Here is a 24,810-nt window from a genome sequence, read left to right on the forward strand (position 1 = left end):
TTGCCTCTGACTAATTTCGCTCAGCATAATGCCTTCCAGGTTCCTCCATGTTATGAAATGTTTCAGAGATTCGTCACTGTTCTTTATCGATGCGTAGTATTCCATTGTGTGAATATACCACAATTTATTTACCCATTCATCCGTTGATGGACACCTTGGTTGCTTCCAGCTTTTTGCTATTGTAAACAGAGCTGCAATAAACATGGGTGTGCATATATCTGTTTGTATGAAGGCTCTTGTATCTCTAGGGTATATTCCTAGGAGTGGGATTTCTGGGTTGTATGGTAGTTCTATTTCTAACTGTTTAAGATAACGCCAGATAGATTTCCAAAGTGGTTGTACCATTTTACATTCCCACCAGCAGTGTATGAGAGTTCCAATCTCTCCGCAGCCTCTCCAACATTTATTATTTTGTGTTTTTTGGATTAATGCCAGCCTTGCTGGTGTGAGATGGAATCTCATCGTAGTTTTAATTTGCATTTCTCTAATGGCTAATGATCGAGAGCATTTTCTCATGTATCTGTTGGCTGCCTGAATATCTTTTTTAGTGAAATGTGTGTTCATATCCTTTGCCCATTTCTTGATTGGGTTGTTTGTCTTTTTGTGGTTGAGTTTTGACAGAATCATGTAGATTTTAGAGATCAGGCGCTGGTCGGAGATGTCATAGCTGAAAATTCTTTCCCAATCTGTAGGTGGTCTTTTTACTCTTTTGGAGAAGTCTTTAGATGAGCATAGGTGTTTGATTTTTAGGAGCTCCCAGTTATCGGGTTTCTCTTCATCATTTTTGGTAATGTTTTGTATTCTGTTTATACCTTGTATTAGGGCTCCTAGGGTTGTCCCAATTTTTTCTTCCGTGATCTTTATTGTTTTAGTCTTTATGTTTAGGTCTTTGATCCACTTGGAGTTAGTTTTTGTGCATGGTGTGAGGTATGGGTCCTGTTTCATTTTTTTGCAAATGGATATCCAGTTATGCCAGCACCATTTGTTAAAAAGGCTATCTTTTCCCCAATTGACACTGGCCCTTTGTCAAATATCAGCTGCTCATACGTGGACGGATCTATGTCTGGGTTCTCAATTCTGTTCCATTGGTCTATGTGCCTGTTGTTGTACCAGTACCAGGCTGTTTTGACTACTGTGGCTGTGTAATAGGTTCTGAAGTCAGGTAAAGTGAGGCCTCCCACTTTCTTCTTCTTTTTCAGTAGTGCTTTGCTTATCCGGGGCTTCTTTCCCTTCCATATGAAATTGGTGATTTCTTTCTCTATCCCCTTAAAATATGACATTGGAATTTGGATCGGAAGTGCATTAAATGTATAGATGGCTTTTGGTAGAATACACATTTTTACTATGTTAAGTCTTCCTATCCATGAGCAAGGTATGTTTTTCCACTTAAGTATGTCCTTTTGAATTTCTTGTAGTAGAGCTTTGTAGTTTTCTTTGTATAGGTCTTTTACATCCTTGGTAAGATTTATTCCTAAGTATCTTATCTTCTTGGGGGCTACTGTGAATGGTATTGATTTGGTTATTTCCTCTTCGGTGTTCTTTTTGTTGATGTAGAGGAATCCAAGTGATTTTTGTATGTTTATTTTATAACCTGAGACTCTGCCAAACTCTTCTATTAGTTTCAGTAGTTTTCTGGAGGATTCCTTAGGGTTTTCTGTGTATATAATCGTGTCATCTGCAAATAGTGATAACTTTACCTCTTCCTTGACAATCCGGATACGTTTTATTTTTTTGTCTAGCCTAATTGCCCTGGCTAGGACTTCTAGCACGATGTTGAATAAGAGCGGTGATAAAGGGCATCCTTGTCTGGTTCGCGTTCTCAAGGGAAATGCTATCAGGTACTCTCCATTTAGAGTGATATTGGCTGTTGGCTTTGCATAGATGCCCTTTATTATGTTGAGGAATTTTCCTTCAATTCCTATTTTGGTAAGAGTTTTTATCATAAATGGGTGTTGGACTTTGTCAAATGCCTTTTCTGCATCAATTGATAAGACCATGTGGTTTTTGTCTTTTGTTTTACTTATATAGTGGATTGCATTAATGGTTTTTCTGATATTAAACCAGCCTTGCATACCTGGTATAAATCCCACTTGATCAGGGTGAATTATTTTTTTGATGTGTTGTTGGATTCTATTGGCTAGAATTTTGTTGAAGATTTTTGCATCAATGTTCATGAGGGATATAGGTCTATAATTTTCTTTTTTTGTAATGTCTTTACCTGGTTTTGGTATCAGGGAGATGGTGGCTTCATAGAATGAGTTGGATAGTATTCCGTCATTTTCTATGCTTTGGAATACCTTCAGAAGTACTGGTGTTAACTCTTCTCTGAAAGTTTGGTAGAACTCTGCAGTGAAGCCGTCCGGGCCAGGGCTTTTTTTTGTTGGGAGTTTTTTGATTACCGTTTCAATCTCTTTTTTTGTTATGGGTCTATTTAGTTGTTCTACTTCTGAATGTGTTAGTTTAGGTAGGTAGTGTTTTTCCAGGAATTCATCCATTTCTTCTAGGTTTTCAAATTTGTTAGAGTACAATTTTTCATAATAATCTGAAATGATTCTTTTAATTTCATTTGGTTCTGTTGTGATGTGGTCCTTCTCGTTTCTTATTCGGGTTATTTGTTTCCTTTCCTGTATTTCGTTAGTCAGTCTAGCCAATGGTTTATCAATGTTGTTAATTTTTTCAAAGAACCAGCTTTTGGCTTTGTTAATTCTTTCGATTGTTTTTCTGTTCTCTAATTCATTTAGTTCAGCTCTAATTTTTATTATTTGTTTTCTTCTGGTGCCTGATGGATTCTTTTACTGCTCACTTTCTATTTGTTCAAGTTGTAGGGACAGTTCTCTGATTTTGGCTCTTTCTTCTTTTTGTATGTGTGCATTTATCAATATAAATTGGCCTCTGAGCACTGCTTTTGCTGTGTCCCAGAGGTTTTGATACGAAGTATTTTCATTCTCGTTGCTTTCTATGAATTTCCTTCTTCCCTCCTTGATGTCTTCTATAACCCAGTCTTTTTTCAGGAGGGTATTGTTCATTTTCCAAGTATTTGATTTCTTTTCCCTAGTTTTTCTGTTATTGATTTCTAGTTTTATTGCCTTGTGGTCTGAGAAGATGCTTTGTAATATTTCGATGTTTTGGACTCTGCAAAGGTTTGTTTTATGACCTAATATGTGGTCTATTCTAGAGAATGTTCCATGTGCGCTAGAAAAAAGAGTATACTTTGCAGCAGTTGGGTGGAGAGTTCTGTATAAGTCAATGAGGTCAAGTTGGTTGATTGTTGTAATTAGGTCTTCCGTGTCTCTATTGAGCTTCTTAGTGGATGTCCTGTCCTTCTCCGAAAGTGGTGTGTTGAAGTCTCCTACTATAATTGTGGAGGTATCTATCTCACTTTTCAATTCTGTGAAAATTTGATTTATGTATCTTGCAGCCCTGTCACTGGGTGCATAAATATTTAATATGGTTATGTCTTCCTGATCAATTGTCCCTTTTATCATTATATAGTGTCCTTCTTTATCCTTTGTGGTGGATTTAAGTCTAAAGTCTATTTTGTCAGAAATTAATATTGCTACTCCTCTTCTTTTTTGCTTATTGTTTGCTTGATATACTTTTTTCCATCCTTTGAGTTTTAGTTTGTTTGTGTCTCTAAGTCTAAGGTGTGTCTCTTGTAGGCAGCATATAGATGGATCGTGTTTCTTTATCCAGTCCGAGACTCTCTATCTCTTTATTGGTGCATTTAGTCCATTTACATTCAGCGTAATTATAGATAAATAAGTGTTTAGTGCTGTCATTTTGATGCCTTTTTATGTGTGTTGTTGACAATTTCATTTTTCCGCATACTTTTTTGTGCTGAGACGTTTTTCTTAGTAAATTGTGAGGTCCTCATTTTCATAGTGTTTGACTTTATGTTAGTTGAGTCGTTACGTTTTTCTTGGCTTTTATCTTGAGTTATAGAGTTGTTATACCTTTTTGTGGTTACCTTATTATTTACCCCCATTTTTCTAAGTAAAAACCTAACTTGTATTGTTCTATATCGCCTTGTATCACTCTCCATATGGCAGTTCAATGCCTCCTGTATTTAGTCCCTCTTTTTGATTATTGTGATCTTTTACCTATTGACTTCCATGATTCCCTGTTATGTGTATTTTTTTTTTTTAATTAATCTTAATTTGTTTGTTTTTGTGATTTCCCTATTTGAGTTGGTATCAGGACGTTCTGTTTTGTGACCTTGTGTTGTGCTGATTTCTGATATTATTGGTTCTCTGACCAAACAATATCCTTTAGTATTTCTTGTAGCTTTGGTTTGGTTTTTGCAAATTCTCTAAACTTGTGTTTGTCTGTAAATATCTTAATTTCGCCTTCATATTTCAGAGAGAGTTTTGCTGGATATATGATCCTTGGCTGGCAGTTTTTCTCCTTCAGTGTTCTGTATATGTCGTCCCATTCCCTTCTTGCCTGCATGGTTTCTGCTGAGTAGTCTGAACTTATTCTTATTGATTCTCCCTTGAAGGAAACCTTTCTTTTCTCCCTGGCTGCTTTTAAAATTTTCTGTTTATCTTTGGTTTTGGTGAGTTTGATGACAATATGTCTTGGTGTTTTTCTTTTTGGATCAATCTTAAATGGGGTTCGATGAGCATCTTGGATAGATATCCTTTCATCTTTCATGATGTCACGGAAGTTTTCTGTCAGGAGTTCTTCAACTATTTTCTCTGTGTTTTCTGTCCCCCCTCCCTGTTCTGGGACTCCAATCATCCGCAGGTTATCCTTCTTGATAGAGTCCCACATAATTCTTAGGGTTTCTTCATTTTTTTTAATTCTTTTATCTGATTTTTTTTCAGCTATGTTGGTGTTGATTCCTTGGTCCTCCAGATGTCCCAGTCTGCATTCTAATTGCTCGAGTCTGCTCCTCTGACTTCCTATTGCGTTGTCTAATTCTGTAATTTTATTGTTAATCTTTTGGATTTCTACATGTTGTCTCTCTATGAATTCTTGCAACTTATTAATTTTTCCACTATGTTCTTGAATAATCTTTTTGAGTTCTTCAACAGTTTTATCGGTGTGTTCCTTGGCTTTTTCTGCAGTTATCCTAATTTCATTTGTGATATCTTTAAGCATTCTGTAAATTAGTTTTTTATATTCTGTATCTGATAATTCCAGGATTGTATCTTCATTCGGGAAAGATTTTGATTCTTTTGTTTGGGGGGTTGGAGAAGCTGTCATGGTCTGCTTCTTTAAGTGGTTTGATATGGATTGTTGTCTCCGAGCCATCACTGGGAAACTAGTTTTTCCAGAAAATCCGCTGCGTCCAGTCCAAATCCCGGCGAGATGGTTCTCCGGCTGGGACGCTGCTCTTCCTGCTCCAAGACCAGTCACTGCCTCCCGGGGACTTCTCCTACCGGCTGCGTCCCACGCCGCCCACGGAACCGGCTGGTCCCCCTCCTGGGGTTAGTTCAGGGAGGTGGAGCAGCTCTCTGTGCTTGTGCCGTACCTTACTGGTACGCTGGCTCCAGGCTCTGGAAACAATCGCTGCTTCCCCGTATTAGTTCGTTCTCCTTCTCTAAATCTGTGTTTGTTGTTCAGGGTTTGTAGATTGTTATGTATGTGATCGATTCACTTGTTTTTCCGTGTCTTTGTTGTAAGAGGGATCCGAGGTAGCGTCTGCCTAGTCCGCCATCTTGGCTCCTCCCTTTATTCAACATTGTATTGGAGGTCCTAGCCAGAGCAATTAGGCTAGATAAAGAAATAAAGGGCATCCAGACTGGCAAGGAAGAAGTATATTTATTTGCAGATGACATGATCTTATACACAGAAAACCCTAAGAAATTCTCAAGAAAACTACTGAAACTAATAGAAGAGTTCAGCAGAGTATCAGGATACAGGATAAACATATAAAAATCAGTTGGATTCCTCTACACCAACAAAAAGAACATCGAAGAAGAAATCACCAAATTAATGCCATTTACAGTAGCCCCCAAGAAGATAAATACTTAGGAATAAATCTTACCAGAGATGTAAAAGACTTATACAAAGAAAACTACAGTAAACTTCTGCAAGAAACCAAAAGAGAGTTACATAAGTGGAAAAACATACCTTGCTCATGGATAGGAAGACTTAACATTATAAAAATACCTATTCTACCAAAAGCGATCTATACATTTAATGCAATTCCGATCCAAATCCCAATGACATTCTTTAATGAGATGCAGAAACAAATCACCAACTTCACACAGAAAGGAAAGGGGTCCCGGCTAAATAAGGCATTACTGAAAAAGAACAAAGTGGGAGGCCTTACTTTACCTGATTTTAGAACCTATTATACCGCCACTGTAGTCAAAACAGTCTGGTGCTGGTACAACAAAAGATAAATAGACCAATGGAACAGAATTGAGAATCCAGACATAAATCCATCCCCATATGAGCAGCTGATATTTGACAAAGCCCCCAAAACAGTTAAATGGGGGAAAAGACAGTCTTTTTAACAAATGGAGCTGACATAACTGGATATCCATCTGCAAAAAATGAAACAAGGCCCATACCTCACTCCCTGCACAAAAACGAGCTCAAAATGGACCAAAGACCTAAATAAAAAACCTAAAACGATAAAGATCATGGAAGAAAAAATAGGGACAACGTTAGGAGCCCTAATACATGGCATAAACACTACACAAAACATTATTAAGAATACAGAAGAAAAACTAGATAACTGGGAGCTCCTAAAAATCAAACACCTATGCTCATCCAAAGACTTCACCAAAAGAGTAAAAAGACTACCTACAGACTGGGAAAAAGTTTTTAGCTATGACATTTCCAATCAGCACCTGATCTCTAAAAATCTACGTGATACTGCAAAGACTCAACTACAAAAAGACAACCCAATTAAAAAATGGGCAAAAGATATGAATAGACACTTCATTAAAGAAGACATTCAGGTAGCTAACAGATACATGAGGAAATGTTCACGATCATTAGCCATTAGAGAAATGCAGATCAAAACTACAGTGAGATTTCATCTCATTCCAACAAGGCTGGCATTAATCCAAAAAAACACAAAATAATAAATGTTGGAGAGGCTGTGGAGAGACTGGAACACTTACACACTGCTGATGGGAATGTAAAATGGCACAAACACTTTGGAAATCGATTTGGCACTTCCTTATAAAAGCTAGAAATAGAACTACCATACGATCCAGCAATGCCACTCCTTGGAATATATCCTAGAGAAATAAGAGTCTTTACACGAACAGATATATGCATACCCATGTTTATTGCAGCACTGTTTACAATAGCAAAAAGATGGGAGCAACCAAGGTGCCCATCGATGGATGAATGGATAAATAAATTATGGTATAGTCACACAATGGAATACTACATATCGATAAAGAACAGTGAGGAATCTATGAAACATTTCATAACATGGAGGAACCTGGAAGGCATTATGCTGAGTGAAATTAGTCAGTTGTAAAAGGACAAATACTGTATAAGACCACTGTTATAAACACTTGAGAAATAGTTTAAACTGAGAAGAAAACATTCTTTTGTGGTTACGAGAGGGGGAGGGAGGGAGAGGGGACAGAGGTATTCACTAATTGGATAGTAGATAAGAACTACTTTAGGGTGAAGGGAAAGACAACACACAATACAGGGGAGCTCAGCACAACTGGACTAAACCAAAAGCCAAGAAGTTTCCTGAATAAACTGAATGCTTCAAAGGCCAAAAAAAAAAAAAAATTTTTTTTTTTTTTTTTCAAAGGCCAGCGTAGCAGGGGCAGGGGTTTGGGGACCATGGTTTCGGGGGACATCTAAGTCAATTGGCATAATAAAATCTATTAAGAAAACATTCTGAATCCCACTTTTGAAGAGTGGTGTCTGGGGTCTTAAACACTAGCAAGAAGCCATCTAAGTGTATCAGTTGGTCTCAACCCACCTGGATCAAAGGAGAATGAAGAACACCAAGGGCACAAGGCAATTATGAGCCCAAGAGACAGAAAGGGCCGTATGAACCAGAGACTACATCATCCTGAGACCAGTAAAACTAGATGGTGCCTGGCTACAACCAATAACTGCCCTGACGGGAACACAAAAGAGAATCCCTGAGGGAGCAGGAGAGCAGCGGGATGCAGACCCCAAATTCTCATAAAAAGACCAGACTTAATGGTCTGACTGAGACTAGAAGGACCCCGGTGGTCATGGCCCCCAGACCCTCTGTTGGCCCAGGACAGGAACCATTTCTGAAGCCAACTGTTCAGACATGGATTGGACTGGACAATGGGTTGGAGTGGGATGCTGGTGAGGAGTGAGCTTCTTGGATCAGGTGAACACTTGAGACTATGTTGGCATCTCCTGCCTGGAGGGGAGATGAGAGGGTAGAAGGGGTTAGAAGCTGGTGAAATGGAAACGAAAAGAGAGAGTGGAGGGAGAGAGGGGGCTGTCTCATTAGGGGGAGAGTAATCGGGAATATGTAGCCAGGTGTATATAAGCTTTTGTGTGAGAGACTGACTTGATTTGTAAACTTTCACTTAAAACACAATAAAAAATATAAAAATAAACTAAGTGTTGAAGAGCAAAGATGTCACCCTGAAGACTAAGGTGCGCCTGACCCAAGCCATGGCATTTTCAATCACATCGTATGCGTGTGAAAGCTGGACGATGAATAAGGAAGACCGAAGAATTGATGCCTTTGAATCGTGGTGTTGGCAAAGAATACTGAATATACCATGAACTGCCAAAAGAACCAACAAATCTGTCTTAGAAGAAGTATAGCCAGAATGCTCCTTAGAGGTAAGGATGGCGAGACTGGGTCTTACCTACTTTGGGCATGTTGTCAGGAGGGATCAGTCCCTGGAGAACAACATCATGCTTGGCAGAGTACAGGGTCAGTGGATAAGAGGAAGATCCTCAACAAGATGGACTGACACAGTGGTGCAACAATGAGCTCAAGCATAACAACGATTGTACGGATGGCTCAGGACAGGGCAGTGTTTCGTTCTGTTGTGCATAGGGTCGCTATGAGTCAGAACTGACTCAACGGCACCTAACAACAACAAGAACATATATGTGTATGTATAAACACAAAGAAAAAGGATTCGAAGGACACACACTGAATTTTTGCAATGGTTGCTTTTGGTCAGAACAGTGTGAGAAGAGTTAAGGAAGGCTCACGCTTTTTTACTCTATTTGTTCTTTAGTATTAATTTTTTTTTACCATAATGTATTTATATTACTTGCATAATTTTTAAATTGTAATACTTTCATACAATGAAGGACAAAGAAACAAAATTTGGATGGATTTCATTTCTCTGCTTTTCTTCCCAAAGATTTAAACTGGTACAAAATCTACTAGACTTTCAAAATGTAGAATTTTTTTCTACAATGGAAAAGCTAAAAGGCACAGTAGAAGAAGAGAGAGATGTTCGTCAGTGCTTCTCAACACCATCAGCAAAGGCAACTTCATCTATTAAACTTGTAAAAATAACTGTTATTCCTTCTTTACTATGTGGTATGTGGTTGGGCCACCACTTGTCTGTCAGTTTGTCATACTCTGGTGGCTTGCATGTTGCTGTGATGCTGGAAGCTATGCCACCGGTATTTCTAATACTAACAGGGTCACCCATAGTGGACAGGTTTCAGCTGAGCTTCCAGACTAGGAAAAAGAACTGGCTATCTACTTCTAGAAAAATTGGCCAGTGAAAACCTTATGAACAGCAGCAAAACATTGTCTGATATAGTGCTGGAAGATGAGCCCCTCAGGCTGGAAGGTACTCAAAATACGATTGGGGAAGAGCTGCCTCCTCAAAGTAGAGTCAGTCTTAATGACGTGGTTGGAGTCAAGCTTTTGGGATCTTCATCTATTGATGTGGGATGACTCAAAATGAGAAGAAACAGCTGCAAACATCCATTAATGATCAGAACATGGAATGTACAAAATATGAATTTAGGAAAATTAGAGATCATCAAAAATGAAATGAAACACATAAAGATCAATATCCTAAGCATTAGTGAGCTGAAATGTACTGGAATTGGCCACTTTGAGTCAGGCAATCATATGGTCTACTATGCCGGGAATGACATGTTGAAGAGGAAAGGCACAGATAGCACACATTGTCAAAAAGAACATTTCAAGATTTATCCTGAAGTACAATACTGTCAGTGATAAGATAACATCCACACTTCTACAAGGAAGACCAGTTAATAGGACTATTATTCAAATTTATGCACCAACCACTAAGGCCAAAGATGAGGAAATTGAAGATTTTTACCAATTTCTGCAGAATTAAATTGATCAAGTATGCAATCAAAATGCATTGATAATTACCAGGGATCAGAATGCAAAAAGTCAGAAACAAAGAAGGACCAGTAGCTGGAAAATATGGCCCTGGGGATAGAAATGACACTGGAGATCAGATGATAGAATTTTCCAAGACCAATGACATATTCATTGCAAATACCTTTTTTTTGACCAACATAAACAGTGACTATACATGTGGGCCTTGCCAAATGGAACACACAGGAATCAAATTGACTATATCTGTGGAAAGAGATGATGGAGAGGCTCAATATCATCAGTCAGAGTAAGAAAGGTGCCGACTGCGGAACAGACCATCAATTGCTCATATGCAAGTTCAAGTTGAAGCTGAAGAAAATTAAAACAAGTCCACGACAGCCCGCCATTTCAAGAACAGATTTGATACACTCAGCACTAATGACCAAAGACCAAACAAGTTGTAGGATGACATCATACATGAAGAAAGCAAAAGGTCATTAAAAAGACAGGAAAGAAAGACCAAAGTGAATGCTAGAAGAGACACTGAAACTTGCTCTTGAACACAGAGTAGCTAAAGCAAATGGAAGAAATGATCACGTAACAGAGATGAACAAAAGATTTCAAAAGGTACCTTGAGAAGACAAAGTGTAGTATTATAATGAAAGGTACAAAAACCTGGAGTTAGAAAACCAAAAAAGTAAAACATGCACAGCATTTCTCAAGCTGAAAGAATTGAAGAAAAACTTCAAGCCTCAAGTTGCAATTTTGAAGGTATTCTATGAGCAAAATATTGAACGACACAGGAAGCATCAAAAGAAGGTGGAAGAAATACAAAATCACTCTACCAAAAAGTCCAAGGCTGCACTGAAGACACTGTCAAAAGACAAGACTCCAGGAATTGACAGAATACCAACTGAGATGTTTCAACAAACGGATGCAGCACTGGGAGTGCTCACACGTCTACGGCAAGAAATTTGGAAGATAGCTACCTGACCATCTGACTGGAAGAGACGCATATTTGTGCCCATTCCAAAGAAAGATGATCCAACAGAATGCAGAAATTATTGAGTAATATCATTAATATCACACAAGTAAAATTTTGTTGAAGATAATTCAAAAACAGTTGTAGCAATACATCAATACATCAACGGTTACAGAACTACCAAAAACTCAAGCCAGATTCAGAAGAGGATGTGGAACGAAGAATATCATTGCTGATGTTAGATGGATCTTTGCTGAAAACTGAAAATACCAGGAAGAGTTCACCTGGGTTTTATTGCCTATACAAAGACATTTGATTGTGTGGATCATAACAAATTATAGATAATATTGAGAAAAATGGGAGTTCCAGAACACTTAATTGTGTTCATAAGGAACCTCTACATAGACTAACAGGCAGTCATTCAAACATAACAAGGGCATACTGCATGGTTTAAAATCAGGAAAGGTGTGCGTTCAGGGTTGTATCCCTTCACCATACTTACTCAGTGTGTATACCAAAAAGAAAATCAACCCTGTCGCTGTTGAGTCAATTCTGACTCATAGTGACTCTATAGAACAGAGTAGAACTGCCCCATAGGGTTTCCAAGGAGTGCTTGGTGGATATGAATTGCTGACTTTTTGGTTAGCAGCTGAATTCTTTTATTTTTTGGAGCTATATATATAAAATTTTATTGTGCTTTGTGTGAAAGTTTACAGAGCACATTAGTTTCACTTTAAAACATTTATACACAAAATTTTTTGTGACATTGGTTGCAATCCTCACAATGTGTCAACACTCTTCCACTTTACATGCCAGGTTCCCCGTGTTCATTCATTCAGTTTTCCTGTCCCTTCCTGCCTTCTCATCTTTGCTTTGGGGCAGGTGTTGCCCGTATGGTCTCATGTGAGCAGCCAAATTCTTAACCACTAAGCCACCAGGGTTTCCATTCAATGTGTATCCTGAGGAAATAATCCGAGAACCTGGACTATATAAAGAATAACACAGCATCAGGATTGCTGAGGTATGCAGATGACACAGTCTTTCTTGCTGAAAGTGGAGACTTGAAGCACTTACTGATGAAGATCAAAGACCAGCCAGCCTTCAGTATGGATTACACCTCAACATAAAGAAAACAAAAATCCTCACAACTGGACCAATAAGCAACATCATGATAAGTGGACAAAACATATTATCGGGGGGGACCAGTCCCTGGAGAAGGACATCATGGTTGGTAAAGTAGAGGGTCAGCAAAAGAGAAGAAGACCCTCAGTGAGATGGACTGACACAGTGGCTGCAACAATAGGCTCAAATATAGCAATAATTGTGAGGACAGGGCAGTGTTTTGTTCTGTTGTACACAGGGTCACTATGAGTCGGAACCAACTTGACAGCACCTAACAACAACAACAACATGGTAGGGTAGGAGGGGGAGTAACCAAAAAATAGGATTGTTTGCTGGTTAAAATTCTTTAGTCAAAAACGTCAGGTGATAATGTGAATTTTCTCCCTAATAATGTAGATATCCATCTCTAGATCAATGGTTTTCAACTGGATGCGATATTTGTCCCCCCTGGGAATATATGCCAATGTCTGGAGACATTTTTGGTTTTCATAACTAGTAGAAGGGATAGTACTGGGATCTAGTGGGTAGAAGCAGGGACACTACTAAACATCCTACAACAAGCCAGCTGCCGACGAAGGGAATTATTCAGTCCAAAATGTCAAAACACTGCCAAAGTTGAGAAACTCTGCTGTAGATCTAAAACACTAGAACTATTTTAAATACTCAAAAATTATTTTCAAAAGTAAAAAACAATGATATATTAGATTAAAATGATTCTTCCATAAACAGAATTAAGTAAAGAGTATGGGTTTAAAAATATGGGTTTTATTGTCCTACAAATTCAAGTCAGAATCCTGATTACCAACTTTGTAACCTTGAGCAAGTTAACTTAAACTTTCTGGTTCAGTTTTCTCATCTGCAAAATTGTGACTAAAAGATGTATGTCTTAGGAAATTAATCATTTAAACCCGAGTACCCTGCCCACTACCTGCCTGGCACATAGTAGGAAATCAATAAATATTATTTCCCACCCTTCTCCTATTCATTCTCCCTCTACCATCGAACCCTATTAGGCCAAATTACAATCATGGTCTCATCACAGAGATTTATGTTGATATGATGAGTCATAAATTTCAAGAGTAATGTGATGCATAACATATTAAATAGTATCATGATAGAAAATAAGTGAAAGTGTAGGGATTAAGTGTTTTATCTGAAATATTTTAGTCACACTCCTTCATTTTAAGATAAACTAGTATAATAATTTTAATCTAAACACATCCATTCGATCAAAAAGCCACATCCACAATCTTCAATTATCTTAAAAGTCAAAATAAAGATTAACGGAGTTGTAAAAAAGGAGGGAACAAAGCAAAGGCAAGAATGACGGAAGTAGGATTCTAATTCTCCAAGACCATTCATCATGGGCAGAGGATAATGAAGGGACCTACTTTCGTGGTAATCCTATATGTGATGTAGGTCTCCATTGTACACACATGCTTCTTGGGATCATCAACCGTGACAAAGAGATCTCTGGTCTCACCATCAATATCATCATCAAGTTGAAGTCTGTTAAGAAGGGAAGATGAAGAAGCTGGACTTGAAGTACCTGCTGGAGTACCACCATTGGGCAAAATGAGATCCTAAAAGAAGAAAAAATGTATCTTAAAAATTAAATGAAAACACACACCTGGAAAATATCAGCAAATGTAGCCAATTTACCCAAACCAAGCTGCATTCTTGAATACATAAATGAACCAAGCAGCATTCTGGAACATGTAAGTGACTTTCAAAAATTCTGAGCCTCTCCTTACTCTACATTTCTTTAGTGAACATATCTTTTATAATCAGTAAAAACTATCACAGTGCTCTACACCAAATTCATGCCAATTCATCCTCCAGCAAGCACTGGAAGAACCAACATTAGCAAATAGTTCAAGAATGGACAAAAAATGTAGTATCTTTCACCATCATCAGAATTCTACAGAAAAAGAACTCAGTGAGCACACCACATACTATTTTTCCCACATTCTCAAGACTACCACCTGGGCCCAGGTGAACATTAAAGGAAACAAGTCACTCATCACAAAGAGACAATCAAACGTTATGTGCCTCCTGAAAGAAGTTCATACTCCAACCCCAACCATTGCCATTGGGTTGATTCCTACTCATAGTGACCCTATGGGACAGGGTAGAACTGCCCCATAGGGTTTCCAGTGTAGTAATCTTTACAGAAGCAGATTGCCACATCTTTCTCCCACAGAGCAGCTGGTGGGTTTGAACCACTGACCTTTTGTTTAGCAACCAAGAGCTTAACAACCACTTGAATCACCAGGGCTCCTTGAAGTGCATACTACTACCTACGAAGTATGCCTGAAAAAATTGAGTCTGAGTCCTGAACAAGTATCTAGATACTTCACCAATTTACAGGAAATAGAGAGGAGAGATGAATATGCTAAATGATATAACAAGGATGCAATCAGTAAAATATACACTATGCGAAGCTAAAGAGAACCAAAAACCCAGTTTCTTCAATAAATAAATTACAAGGAAAAAAAAGGGACAGGAATAGGAGGGGCACTGATAGATGAAAAGAAACTTAAGAGACATATTGACCATTTGCAATGAAGCAAACTTACATGCTGATTAAAACAAAAGGTTAAAAAAGATTTCATGATATTCAGGGAAATTTGAATGTTGTTCTGTGATTTGATGATATTAAGGAATCATTAGTTGTAATAACGGAAGTATTATGATTTTACAAAAGTCTTCATCTTTTAGAAAAATGTAAGAACATATGGATGAAATGATACGATGTCTGGGATTTGCTTCAAAATAATGCAGTAGGAAGGAACATAAATGATACAAGATGCCCATGAGTGACAATGGTTAAAGATGGTACTTATGGTTCATTTATCTCTCTTTTGCACAAGTTTTAAATTTGCCATAATAAAAAGGGTTTTAAAAGAGAAAAAAGTGGAAGGGCAGATGCCAGGAAAGAAAGGGAAGATGAGAAATTATAGACCTTTATATTTAGGGGTTAGTAGGAAGACAGACACCTAAATAAACCATGCTCATACAATATCCCAAAAGGGCTGCAAAATTTAAAAGACCCCATCTTTAGTTACCTTTTTTTGGTTTTCAGATTTGATAACAGAACAGAGCCCTGCCTACTTGTAAAAGGCCTCTGGATGTCACTTTGGAATCTTTTAGGACATAAAGACTAGGAGATGTGGCAAGAAAATGAAATAATACCATGAAAAGGCCTTGGTCAGGAATGCAGGAAAATATTCTTGACCTGTGGGTTCTCAGAGGACAGGTTGGGGATGGAGAAGTGCTTTTCCCCCTGTATTCTCTCTTCTTGTAGCTATTCAGATTGGATATAACCTAATCGCTAGTCAAGAGAACATACAGGAAATGGGAAGTCAATCAAGCAGTCATATTCACAAGCACCAGTTGGTCGTGGGACAGCTGGAAAAGGGCTGGGACAGGCAGAGGGAAGCACAAAAAAGGCACCTTCCTTTGCCTCCCATCTCCACTGACCACAGATAATTTAATCACATACTTACTTATGCCATATCAAATATATATATGTAATTACTGGAAGGCTACCATTTTCACAGAAGGTACTCATGGTAGCAGATGCCTCCTCCCCTCCACTTCTTCTCAGCTATGTTTCTGACTGCATGGCAGATCAGGGGCTCGTTAGCTGGGAAGTCAGACCCTTGGGCAGCTGCTCTCAGCGTGGACATGACTGCAGAACCTACCACAGCAGAATGTCGCCAACCTGATTGCTTTCTCAACACGCAGACCGCAGGACATGCAGTGCCAAAACCCCAGTATCTGGGGATCTGGGAGGAGACATCATCTTCTCTGCAACTCTGAGATAACCATGATGTCTTCGTCATTTCAGTAAATATACAAATACTGACATCAGGTAAGGCACCATGCTAGGCATTGCAAGGACCCAGCCTTGCTCTTTACCAAAAATAGCTCACTGGGCCTCAGAATAGCTCTATCGGTGGCTAAACATTGCACAAAAGAAATAATTCAAAATCTTTAAGTCAGATAAACCACCATCAACTCAGACTGGGGCTTTACACAATACAACCTGGACTAATCTGAGCAGCCACGTTTTTCATTATGCCTCATGTATGCCCTTCACACCAGTTTCCAGAAGCCACAATGCTGTTTCATATTTCATACCCCTCATCTTTGCTTGGAAAGCCCTTCTCTTTTTTTTTCCACATAGAGGTCTCCGCACAACTTATAGGGTGCTGCTCAGAGTCCCCTCCTTTTGGAATCCTTCCTTGACTTGAATTAGTCACTCCTTTATCTATACTTTGAAAACACTGAAGCAGTTATCACAGTTTTAATAATTTACTTACATGTCTAACTTATCCATGAACACTGTGAGCCCCCAGTGACTAGAACTGGGTCTTGTTCATCTCTGTGTGTGCATGTGTTACGTGAGTGTAACTGTCTGTCCCCAGGTCTAGGAATGACTCCAAGCCAACTCCACTGACCTCTGCTCTGGAGACCTGAGTCAATAACTTTCCAGGAACAGTTTACACAGAGGTCTAAAATGTCTTGGCCAGACAGTTTGAAGTTAAGTAGTTCTCAAATCAGTTACTAGGGTTGGAGGAGGAGAAGAATCTGTCAATCTTGTTGCACAATCCAGATTCTTTCCTTCTAGGACTACACGGGTAGGGAAAACACCCACATCCCTTACCCTGGAATGTTATGTGGAATATTACTGAGCATAAGGGTTTAGCCTATGAGCTACGACACCTGTCATTTCATAAACAGTGACACTAACCCCTCAATTTCCCATGGCGTGTCTGTGCACAGTGCTTCCTTGCTCTTATTCCACTGCAACTCATGACAACCTTGTGAGGCTAGGGGGCCAGATATTATCTCTACAGACAAGGAAGCAGACTTGAAAAGGTTAGGTAACTTACCAATGTATTGAAGTTAGTAATTGCTGTGCCAAGGGTTTCTGGTTCCTGATTCAGGGTTCCTTACCAAGCCAAAGGCCCTTTGTGTATTTTTTTTCCAGCCCAATACTGCCCCCTCATCTCTATTCTCTGACCATAAATCCTTTGCGGTAAACATGAAGATTCTGCTTTTGAAGTCAGTCAGAGAAAGCTAACCTTAACCTTTACCCTTAGGGTCTTAATTTAAAATACAAGCTACTCCACAAATGACTCCCCTGAAGATACAGTCCCCAAAAGAAACAAACATGAAGGGAGATTATGAAAACCTTAGGGGGAATGGGCAGGGAGTTGGCCGATCTGAATGGCCCGGGCTCCTCTGCTCAGTAGAGTCTTCCAGCAGCCATGTCTGCTACACTAAGAGCTCTGAGCTCTAATGCAGGCGTTAAGTGGTAGCAGCACTTTTATGACCAATATGAATCAGAGATGCTAGAAGCCAGGGAATCCGTTGCTGTGACACAGAAGCCTCCTGTTTTATTTTTGCTACCCTGTAGTCAGCTCTGTGAGTTGGAATCGACTCAACGGCAATGGGTCAGTGTGGTTGGTCAGTTCTCCATACTGCAGCCAGAGTGCTCTTCTAAAAATGTAAATCACATGTCACTCCCATCACATTCAGAGTAAAAGCCAAACTCCCTACCATAACCTACAAGGCCCAACACAATCTGGCCCTTATCGCTCACTCTGACCTCATAGCTGGCATTCTCCCCCTATTCATCCTACTCTAGCTACACTGGTCTTCTGTCTAGACCCTGAACTGATCAGGCTCATTTTGACCTCAAGGCCTTTGGATTTGCCATCCCCTCTACCTGGAACCCCCCCCCCCCCCAATTCCTATGTGGCTGGCTCCTCTCTTCAAATAGGTTTCTGCTCAAGTGACACCTATTCAGAGAGGCATTCTCAGCCCACAAAATCTGAAAATATCCATGCCCTCTCCATCGCTCTCTAGCCTCTTCCCTGTCTTCTTTTTGCAGGGCTTATTACTACCTGAAAATTTATTATATACATTGGTTGACTGATTGCTGTCTGCTTCCCCACTAGACTGTGAAGTCCATACCAATAGAGATCTTGTTCACTGCTCTATCCCGTCATATACTACGCACTCAGTAAGAGTACTTCATGAATGAATGAATGAGTCTTAGAAATGACCCAAGTCAATCCCTTAACATACAGTCTTGCCAACTGAAGGCACTCAATAATCGTCTGCTGACTGAAAATGAAACTGAGGCTGACTGAGCCAGGCTGCCCTGTTTAGAACGATTTACTAGCAGTGTGATTTCTAAATTAGTTAACACATGGAAGCACTTGGAACGCTACCTGGAACATGGTAGATACTATATCATTATGAACACATGCTCAAAAATAAAAAAATGAAGTTGATTACAAACGTCTTGCATCATCTTACAGACCATAGGGCTAGGTTCACAGTAGACAATAAATGCTGCTGCCAACAAAATTTGTATTGAGAGTCACAGTTCATGCCTCAGATACATCTTCCTTAATGATTTTAGTGTAGTAAAAGCTATCTCCAGTAGCCCTTGTGAGAGTTTAAACTGTACAGTTGATAAACAAATGACAACAACTATCCACTGCTCCAAAGTATCAATTCTCACCATTTAGGTTTCAGTTATAAGAGAATTTCTTCTTCTCCCTCCCCTCATCTTTTTATTTTTTAACCTAGGAAGAGGGATACAAAGCTAGACTGTTTCAGAAACCCCTCTGATTCAAAGAACTTCAGTGTTACGATCCGCCATTATGGCCAACCAGTCACAAGACAGTTATTAAATTAACATAAATTACCGGCAAACTTCCATATTAAACATATGGTTTATGAAAAGAAACCAATGTGGATTTAATAAAAACCAGTCATACTAAAATAATCTAATTTCTTTTCTGATACTATTAGAGGAATGTGAGCAACAGGATTCTCTAGTTTCAGAAGAGTATAACAAAGCCTGAGAGCCAGCAGTTATGGCGGGAAGAAGGGCTCTTTGAATGCTCAGACTGTACCTGGTTTGCCCCTAATTTACCTCCTCGGTGCCAGGCACACAGGAGGTGCTTGGTAAGTGAATACGTCCTACACACACTGAACTGAATACTCTCAATTGTTGATTTTGTTGTAAATTTAAGCCCACTTTGGAGAATAAGTTCAAAGAGAAAATCAGAAAAATGTTCTGCTTAAAACATGTTCGTAAACTTGTACTGGTGCTTGATATATTCGACCCGAGGCCACCAAAAAAAAAAAAGATGTTCATAACAAAGAACTCAGGGAAACCTGGAAAAACCCCAAAGGCTCAATAAGCAGGAAATGATCATGTTCACATTAATAAGATAGAATGTTACACATTCATTTAAAAATTACAAATATACACTTCTAGATAATCTCAGTGAAGTGAGCATAAGCTTTGGTTTTCTCCCTCTTTCCACCCCCCAGATACTAACTTAAAACAACCTAAAAAATGGGAGGGAAAAACGGGGAAAGAAAAAAATAAGAGGTGGGGGTGGTGGATACAGTGACTGGAGTCATGTCCATATGGCAAATTAAGAAATGGTGCCATCCAAATGCTAAAAATTTCAAAGACTTTCTACTAGATTTAAGTGGGACACAACTGAAAAAATAATTAAGAGGTATCTTTAACCCATGTTCCTGAGATTACCTAAGGTTGCTACTATGTTAAAGTTACTTAAGAAGTAGAAAATATCCTGAGGGCCTCCCCCGCCCCCCGCCCCCCGCCCCCATGCTCTAATTTGGAAGTGCAACTGGCAGGAGATGGGGAAGAGCGGACCTTGGAGCAAACAAGGACCACCAGGCTCTCTTGTTGCTATGTATGAGGGCACAGGCTGATACACCGCGAGGAACAGCAGCAGAGGTCACCCTAACCTACATGCTTTTTTTCTTTGTGAGGAGTAGAAATTCAGCAAAAAGCTCAGAGAAACATGAAGGCACCTGGCTCTGCTGCCCTGGGTGGGTCTGCCAAGCATAAAGCAGGCAGGGTTGCAAGCTCTTAAGGGCAGGGATCTCTCCAGACAGGAGAGCAGCTAAAACAAGAAGAAAGCCAGGCCACACTCTGTCCCAGTACAGAGAAGAACGAGGCCAAGTTTCTCTGACAGGGCTGTTCGGGGTCCTGGTGTTCTTCTTTCCCACTATCCCCTCCGTCCAACAGATCACCCTACTGGTAACAACCTAACATCCAAAGAAACAATTCTAACAACATCAAGGAGAAACTGAGGGGATCCAAGAATTCACTTGTTCTGATGGAGGGCAAATAACAGGCCTTCATTACCTCATCATCCAGACAGAAGAAAACTGAAAAACATATCCTGCTTGTAGGAGCCCTGGTGGCACAGTGGTTAAGCACTCAGCCGCTAACTGAAATGTTGGTGGTTCAAATCCCTGGCCAATTTGCAGGAAAAAGATGTGGCAGTCTGCTTCTGTGAAGATTACAGCCTTGGAAACCCTATGGGACAGTCCTACTCTGACTTACAGGGTCTCTGTGAGCTGGAATCAACAGCAACGGGCTTGGCTTGGTTTTGGCACTACCTCATCATTCAGATGCAAGAAAACTGAAAAATATATCCAGCCTACATTAACTCATCATTCAGACTCGAGAAGATAGAAACAATAAAAAAAATTAAAAAATGGTAAGTCTTAACTGATAAAGTATTTACTAATAATGCTCAATGAAAAAAGTAAAGAACACAGATTACATGTTAGGTTATATTATTATTCACAATTATTAACTCCAATTCTGTCTTAGTTATCTAGTGCTGCTATAACAGAGAATCAACAAGTGAGCGGTTTTAACAAACAGAAATTTATCTTCTCACAGTTTAGGAGGCTAGAATTCTGAACTCAGGGCACCGGCTCTAGAGGAAGACTCTCTTTGTCCACTCTGGGGGAAGATCCTTCTCTCTTTCCAGCTTCTATTCCCTTGACTCCTTGGTGATCTTCATGTGGCATGGCATCAAGCTTACCCCATTTCTGCTTGCTTAATCTGCTGTTTTCCATCTCAAAAGAGATTGATTTAAGACATACCCTACACCAATACTGCCTTATTAGCATAACAAAGAAAACCCTATTCCCCAATGGGATTACAACCACAGATACAGCAGGATTTACAACGCATATTTTTTGGCGGGGGGGGGGGTATAATTCAATCTGTAACACTTTTTTTTAATTGTACTTTAGGTGAAAGTTCATAGCTCAAGTTAATTTCTCATATAAAAATTTATACACATATTGTTATGTGACACTAGCTGCAATCCCTATAATGTGACAGCACACTCCCCCTTTCCACCCCGGGTTTCCTGTGTCCATCCAATCAGCTCCTGTCCCTTCCTGCCCTCTCATCCTGCCTCCAGACAGGAGTTGCCTATTTGGTCTCATGTATCTGTATGAACTAAGAAGCACACTCTTCACAAGTATTATTTTTTATGTTTTATAGTCCAGTCTAATCTTTGTCTGAAGAGTGGGCATCGAGAATGGTTTTAGTTCTGGGTTAACAGAGCGCCTGGGGGCCGTGGCTTTGAGGGTTCCTCCAGTCTCAGTCAGACCATTAAGTCTGGTCTTTTTACATGACATAACACCTTCTTTAGGAGACTATACATTCTTGCTATTGCCAAGTGGCTAGCAGTACTTTCACAGGAGGAGAACACATCCCTATTCCACTGACTTTGGGCTTGGCCATGTGACTTGCTCTGGCCAATGACACATAAGTGAATGTAACATACACCAGATCAGAGCAGACATTTTAAGGGCCACTGTATGTTTCTCTTGCTTTCTCTCTTTCTGTCTTGAGACTCTGACTCAGAGCCCCTGACAAATAGTATAACCTAGAAATTAATATTTGTTGTAAGCCTTTTAATTTTTGGAGTCATTACTGCAGCAAAGCAGACTAGTACATGCAATTATACAAATGTCATAATTAAAAAATCTAAATAGGAAACAATGATATGCAGAGTACGGAATTTTAAAATATAGGGATTGTCTTAGTTATCTAGTGCTGCTATAACAGAAAGACCACAAGTGGATGGCTTTAACAAAGAGAAATTTATTCTTTCATAGTCTAGTAGGCTACAAGTCTGAATTCAAGGTTCCAGCTCCAGGGAAGGCTTTCTTTCTCTCTGTCGGCTCAGAGGAAGATTCTTGTCATCAGTCTTCCCCTGGTCTAGGAGCTTCTCAGCACAGGAACCCTAGGTCCAAAGCACATGCTCTGCTCCTTGTGTTGCTTTCTTGGTAGTATGAGGTCCCATGTCTCTTTGCTAGCTTTCTCTTTTACATCTCAAAAGAGATTGGCTTAAAACAATCTAATCTTGTAGATTAAGTCCTGCCTCATTAACATAACTGTCACTAATCCCATCTCATTAACATCATAGAAAAAAATCATAGAGATAGGATTAATAACACACAGGAAAATCACATCAGATGACAAAATGGTGGACAACCACAAAATACTGGGAATCATGGCCTAACCAAATTGATACACATATTTTTAGAGGACACGATTCAATCCAAGACAGGCATTTACCTTTTTTTTTCCCCTGTGGAATTATTTAAATATGTCTTAACTATTATGTCCCAAATTCTGGAATCCTACTTGCTTATTAATTAGTAGGAAGTTCAGTCTCCTCTTATTTCCTCACCCCAGAACCCTCATCTCAAATAGTCTCCAAAACCCCCAAGGCTGCTTACACGAATATCTCCAAGTCCCTAAGGCTTACCATTCTATGGTTTCTAGATTAACATCTTTCTTGAGCAGGCTTACATTTTCCCACTTTGGGTTATTACACATTTATTTTAGGTAAAAACTCTTTTTCTCTAGACATGGGTTAAGAAACCATCCGTTTCAAATTTTTATTTGTAGATTAATAAAGTTATCTAGAAACTGAAATTGTTCCCCCAACTGTTCTATTAGAAAGCTTACCTCCAAATAAACCCATCCATTGGCCTGATGCAAAAGAATACCTTCTAAAAAGACTGCAAATTAAGTCTAAATAAATGAAAGGGCCCAAGTCCACATTCTTTGGCAAAGTTTCCAAAGTCTGTTATTAACCTTTTCTAAAAATCTCCAGACTAGCAATCACTTCTCCAGACATTATTATGATCCTTGGGAACAAAGATTTTTCTCAAAGCTCAGCTGAATTTAAACATGATTCCTTTTCCTTCTTTCTAAGGATGATCCATTATTTCAAGCACATACTGAACACCTAACACAAGTCAGCCAAACTGTCCAAACGTCTATTTGGTTACTAAATGAAACAGAATACAACACCTGTGTTTGAATAACTCAGCCTAACTGGGGATATGAACATGAAATCTCTAACTATGATACAATGCACTATGGCTTATCAAAGAGCTCCAAGCAAAACGAAGGAGCAGAGCAAAGGATGCTGGGGCAACTTGAGGATGAGTAAGAATTTATCAAATGGAAAAACAAGGCTGGGCAGAGCTCAGCTGGGACATTCTAGGCTGAGAAATCACTGCCACTGAAGAAGGAGAGGTGTTTCCAAAAGCTTGTCCTTAACTGAATGATAACTAAGACCAACAAGACAAAGATTTTGCCTCCGATGCCAGTCAAGTGTGTACATGCCATCAGAGGACTTAACAGCCCAAACAGATAGCTTTTTAAAAAGAAAAATTAAACTTTCTCAAAAGGCACAGGTCCACAGAGAACATGACTCCACCTAAAAACCTGTTCTTTTCTGATCACCTTGACACTGTCCTCAGGATCCTGCCAACTAAAAATTCATAAAGCTAAGCAAGGACTTACTCCACTGATACATCTGCACCAAAGTCACACAAGGGTTTGGGGTTAAGAACCCCTCAGAGATGATCTACACTGGCTGTGTTACACATAACAAAAAGGCTTAGAAGTCACTTGCATGAGATCACTCAAGTGGAATGTGAAGAACCCAGTCTTTGGTCTTTCACCCAGGGCTGCCTTACACAGCAACCCAGGCCCAGACAGTCCTCTTTGCTTCTTAGACAGGAAGAAGGTGGTGTAATCAAGCAGATAAAGTGCTCTGGAAAGACTGAGAACAAATTACATTATAAGGTGGTATTAACAGAGAATAAAGGAAGTTTCATGAGAACTACGAAGTTAACCTATTGTGGACATTCAGTTTAAGGGGTTCTCATTCCTATGCTTTTCCTTTCTCATACACTTTCCCCTTGGAAAGTCAACCCCACCCACTCTCAGAAGGTCAACCACAACCTTTCCAACAAGGGCTACTCAAGTTAACATCTTCAACTCTGAGCTCTATTCCCCACTTTAGGCTGCCCTTTCCTTACTGCTGGATATTCCAATAGCTATTTACCATGAGTTCAACAAGTCCAATAAACTGGTTCCTTTACTTATTTCTTTCATAGGTATCACTGAATGTCATATGGTTAAAACCCAAATAATATTTCATTTATGGACACTGGTCATCTAGTCTTGATAACTCTTTTTCCAGTTATCTCCTCCATCATGTAGGCCACCAGCTGACTAAACAGCTTTCTTAAAACTACCATTGTTTTTTGTAAT

The 24,810-nt window shown here is 39.4% G+C and overlaps 1 protein-coding gene across 1 annotated transcript in view; it reads right to left on the reverse strand.

Moving 5' to 3' along the window:
• SNX30 (sorting nexin family member 30) overlaps positions 1 to 24,810 on the reverse strand; it is a 142,223-nt gene that overhangs the window by 72,469 nt on the left and 44,944 nt on the right. Inside the window, exon 2 of the mRNA XM_003407800.4 lies at positions 13,745 to 13,936. Within this exon, the coding sequence (XP_003407848.1) occupies positions 13,745 to 13,936 (192 nt within the window). The remainder of the gene's footprint in view (positions 1 to 13,744; positions 13,937 to 24,810) is intronic.

Source organism: Loxodonta africana, chromosome 9, assembly GCF_030014295.1.
Source record: "Loxodonta africana isolate mLoxAfr1 chromosome 9, mLoxAfr1.hap2, whole genome shotgun sequence".
NCBI lineage: Eukaryota > Metazoa > Chordata > Mammalia > Proboscidea > Elephantidae > Loxodonta > Loxodonta africana.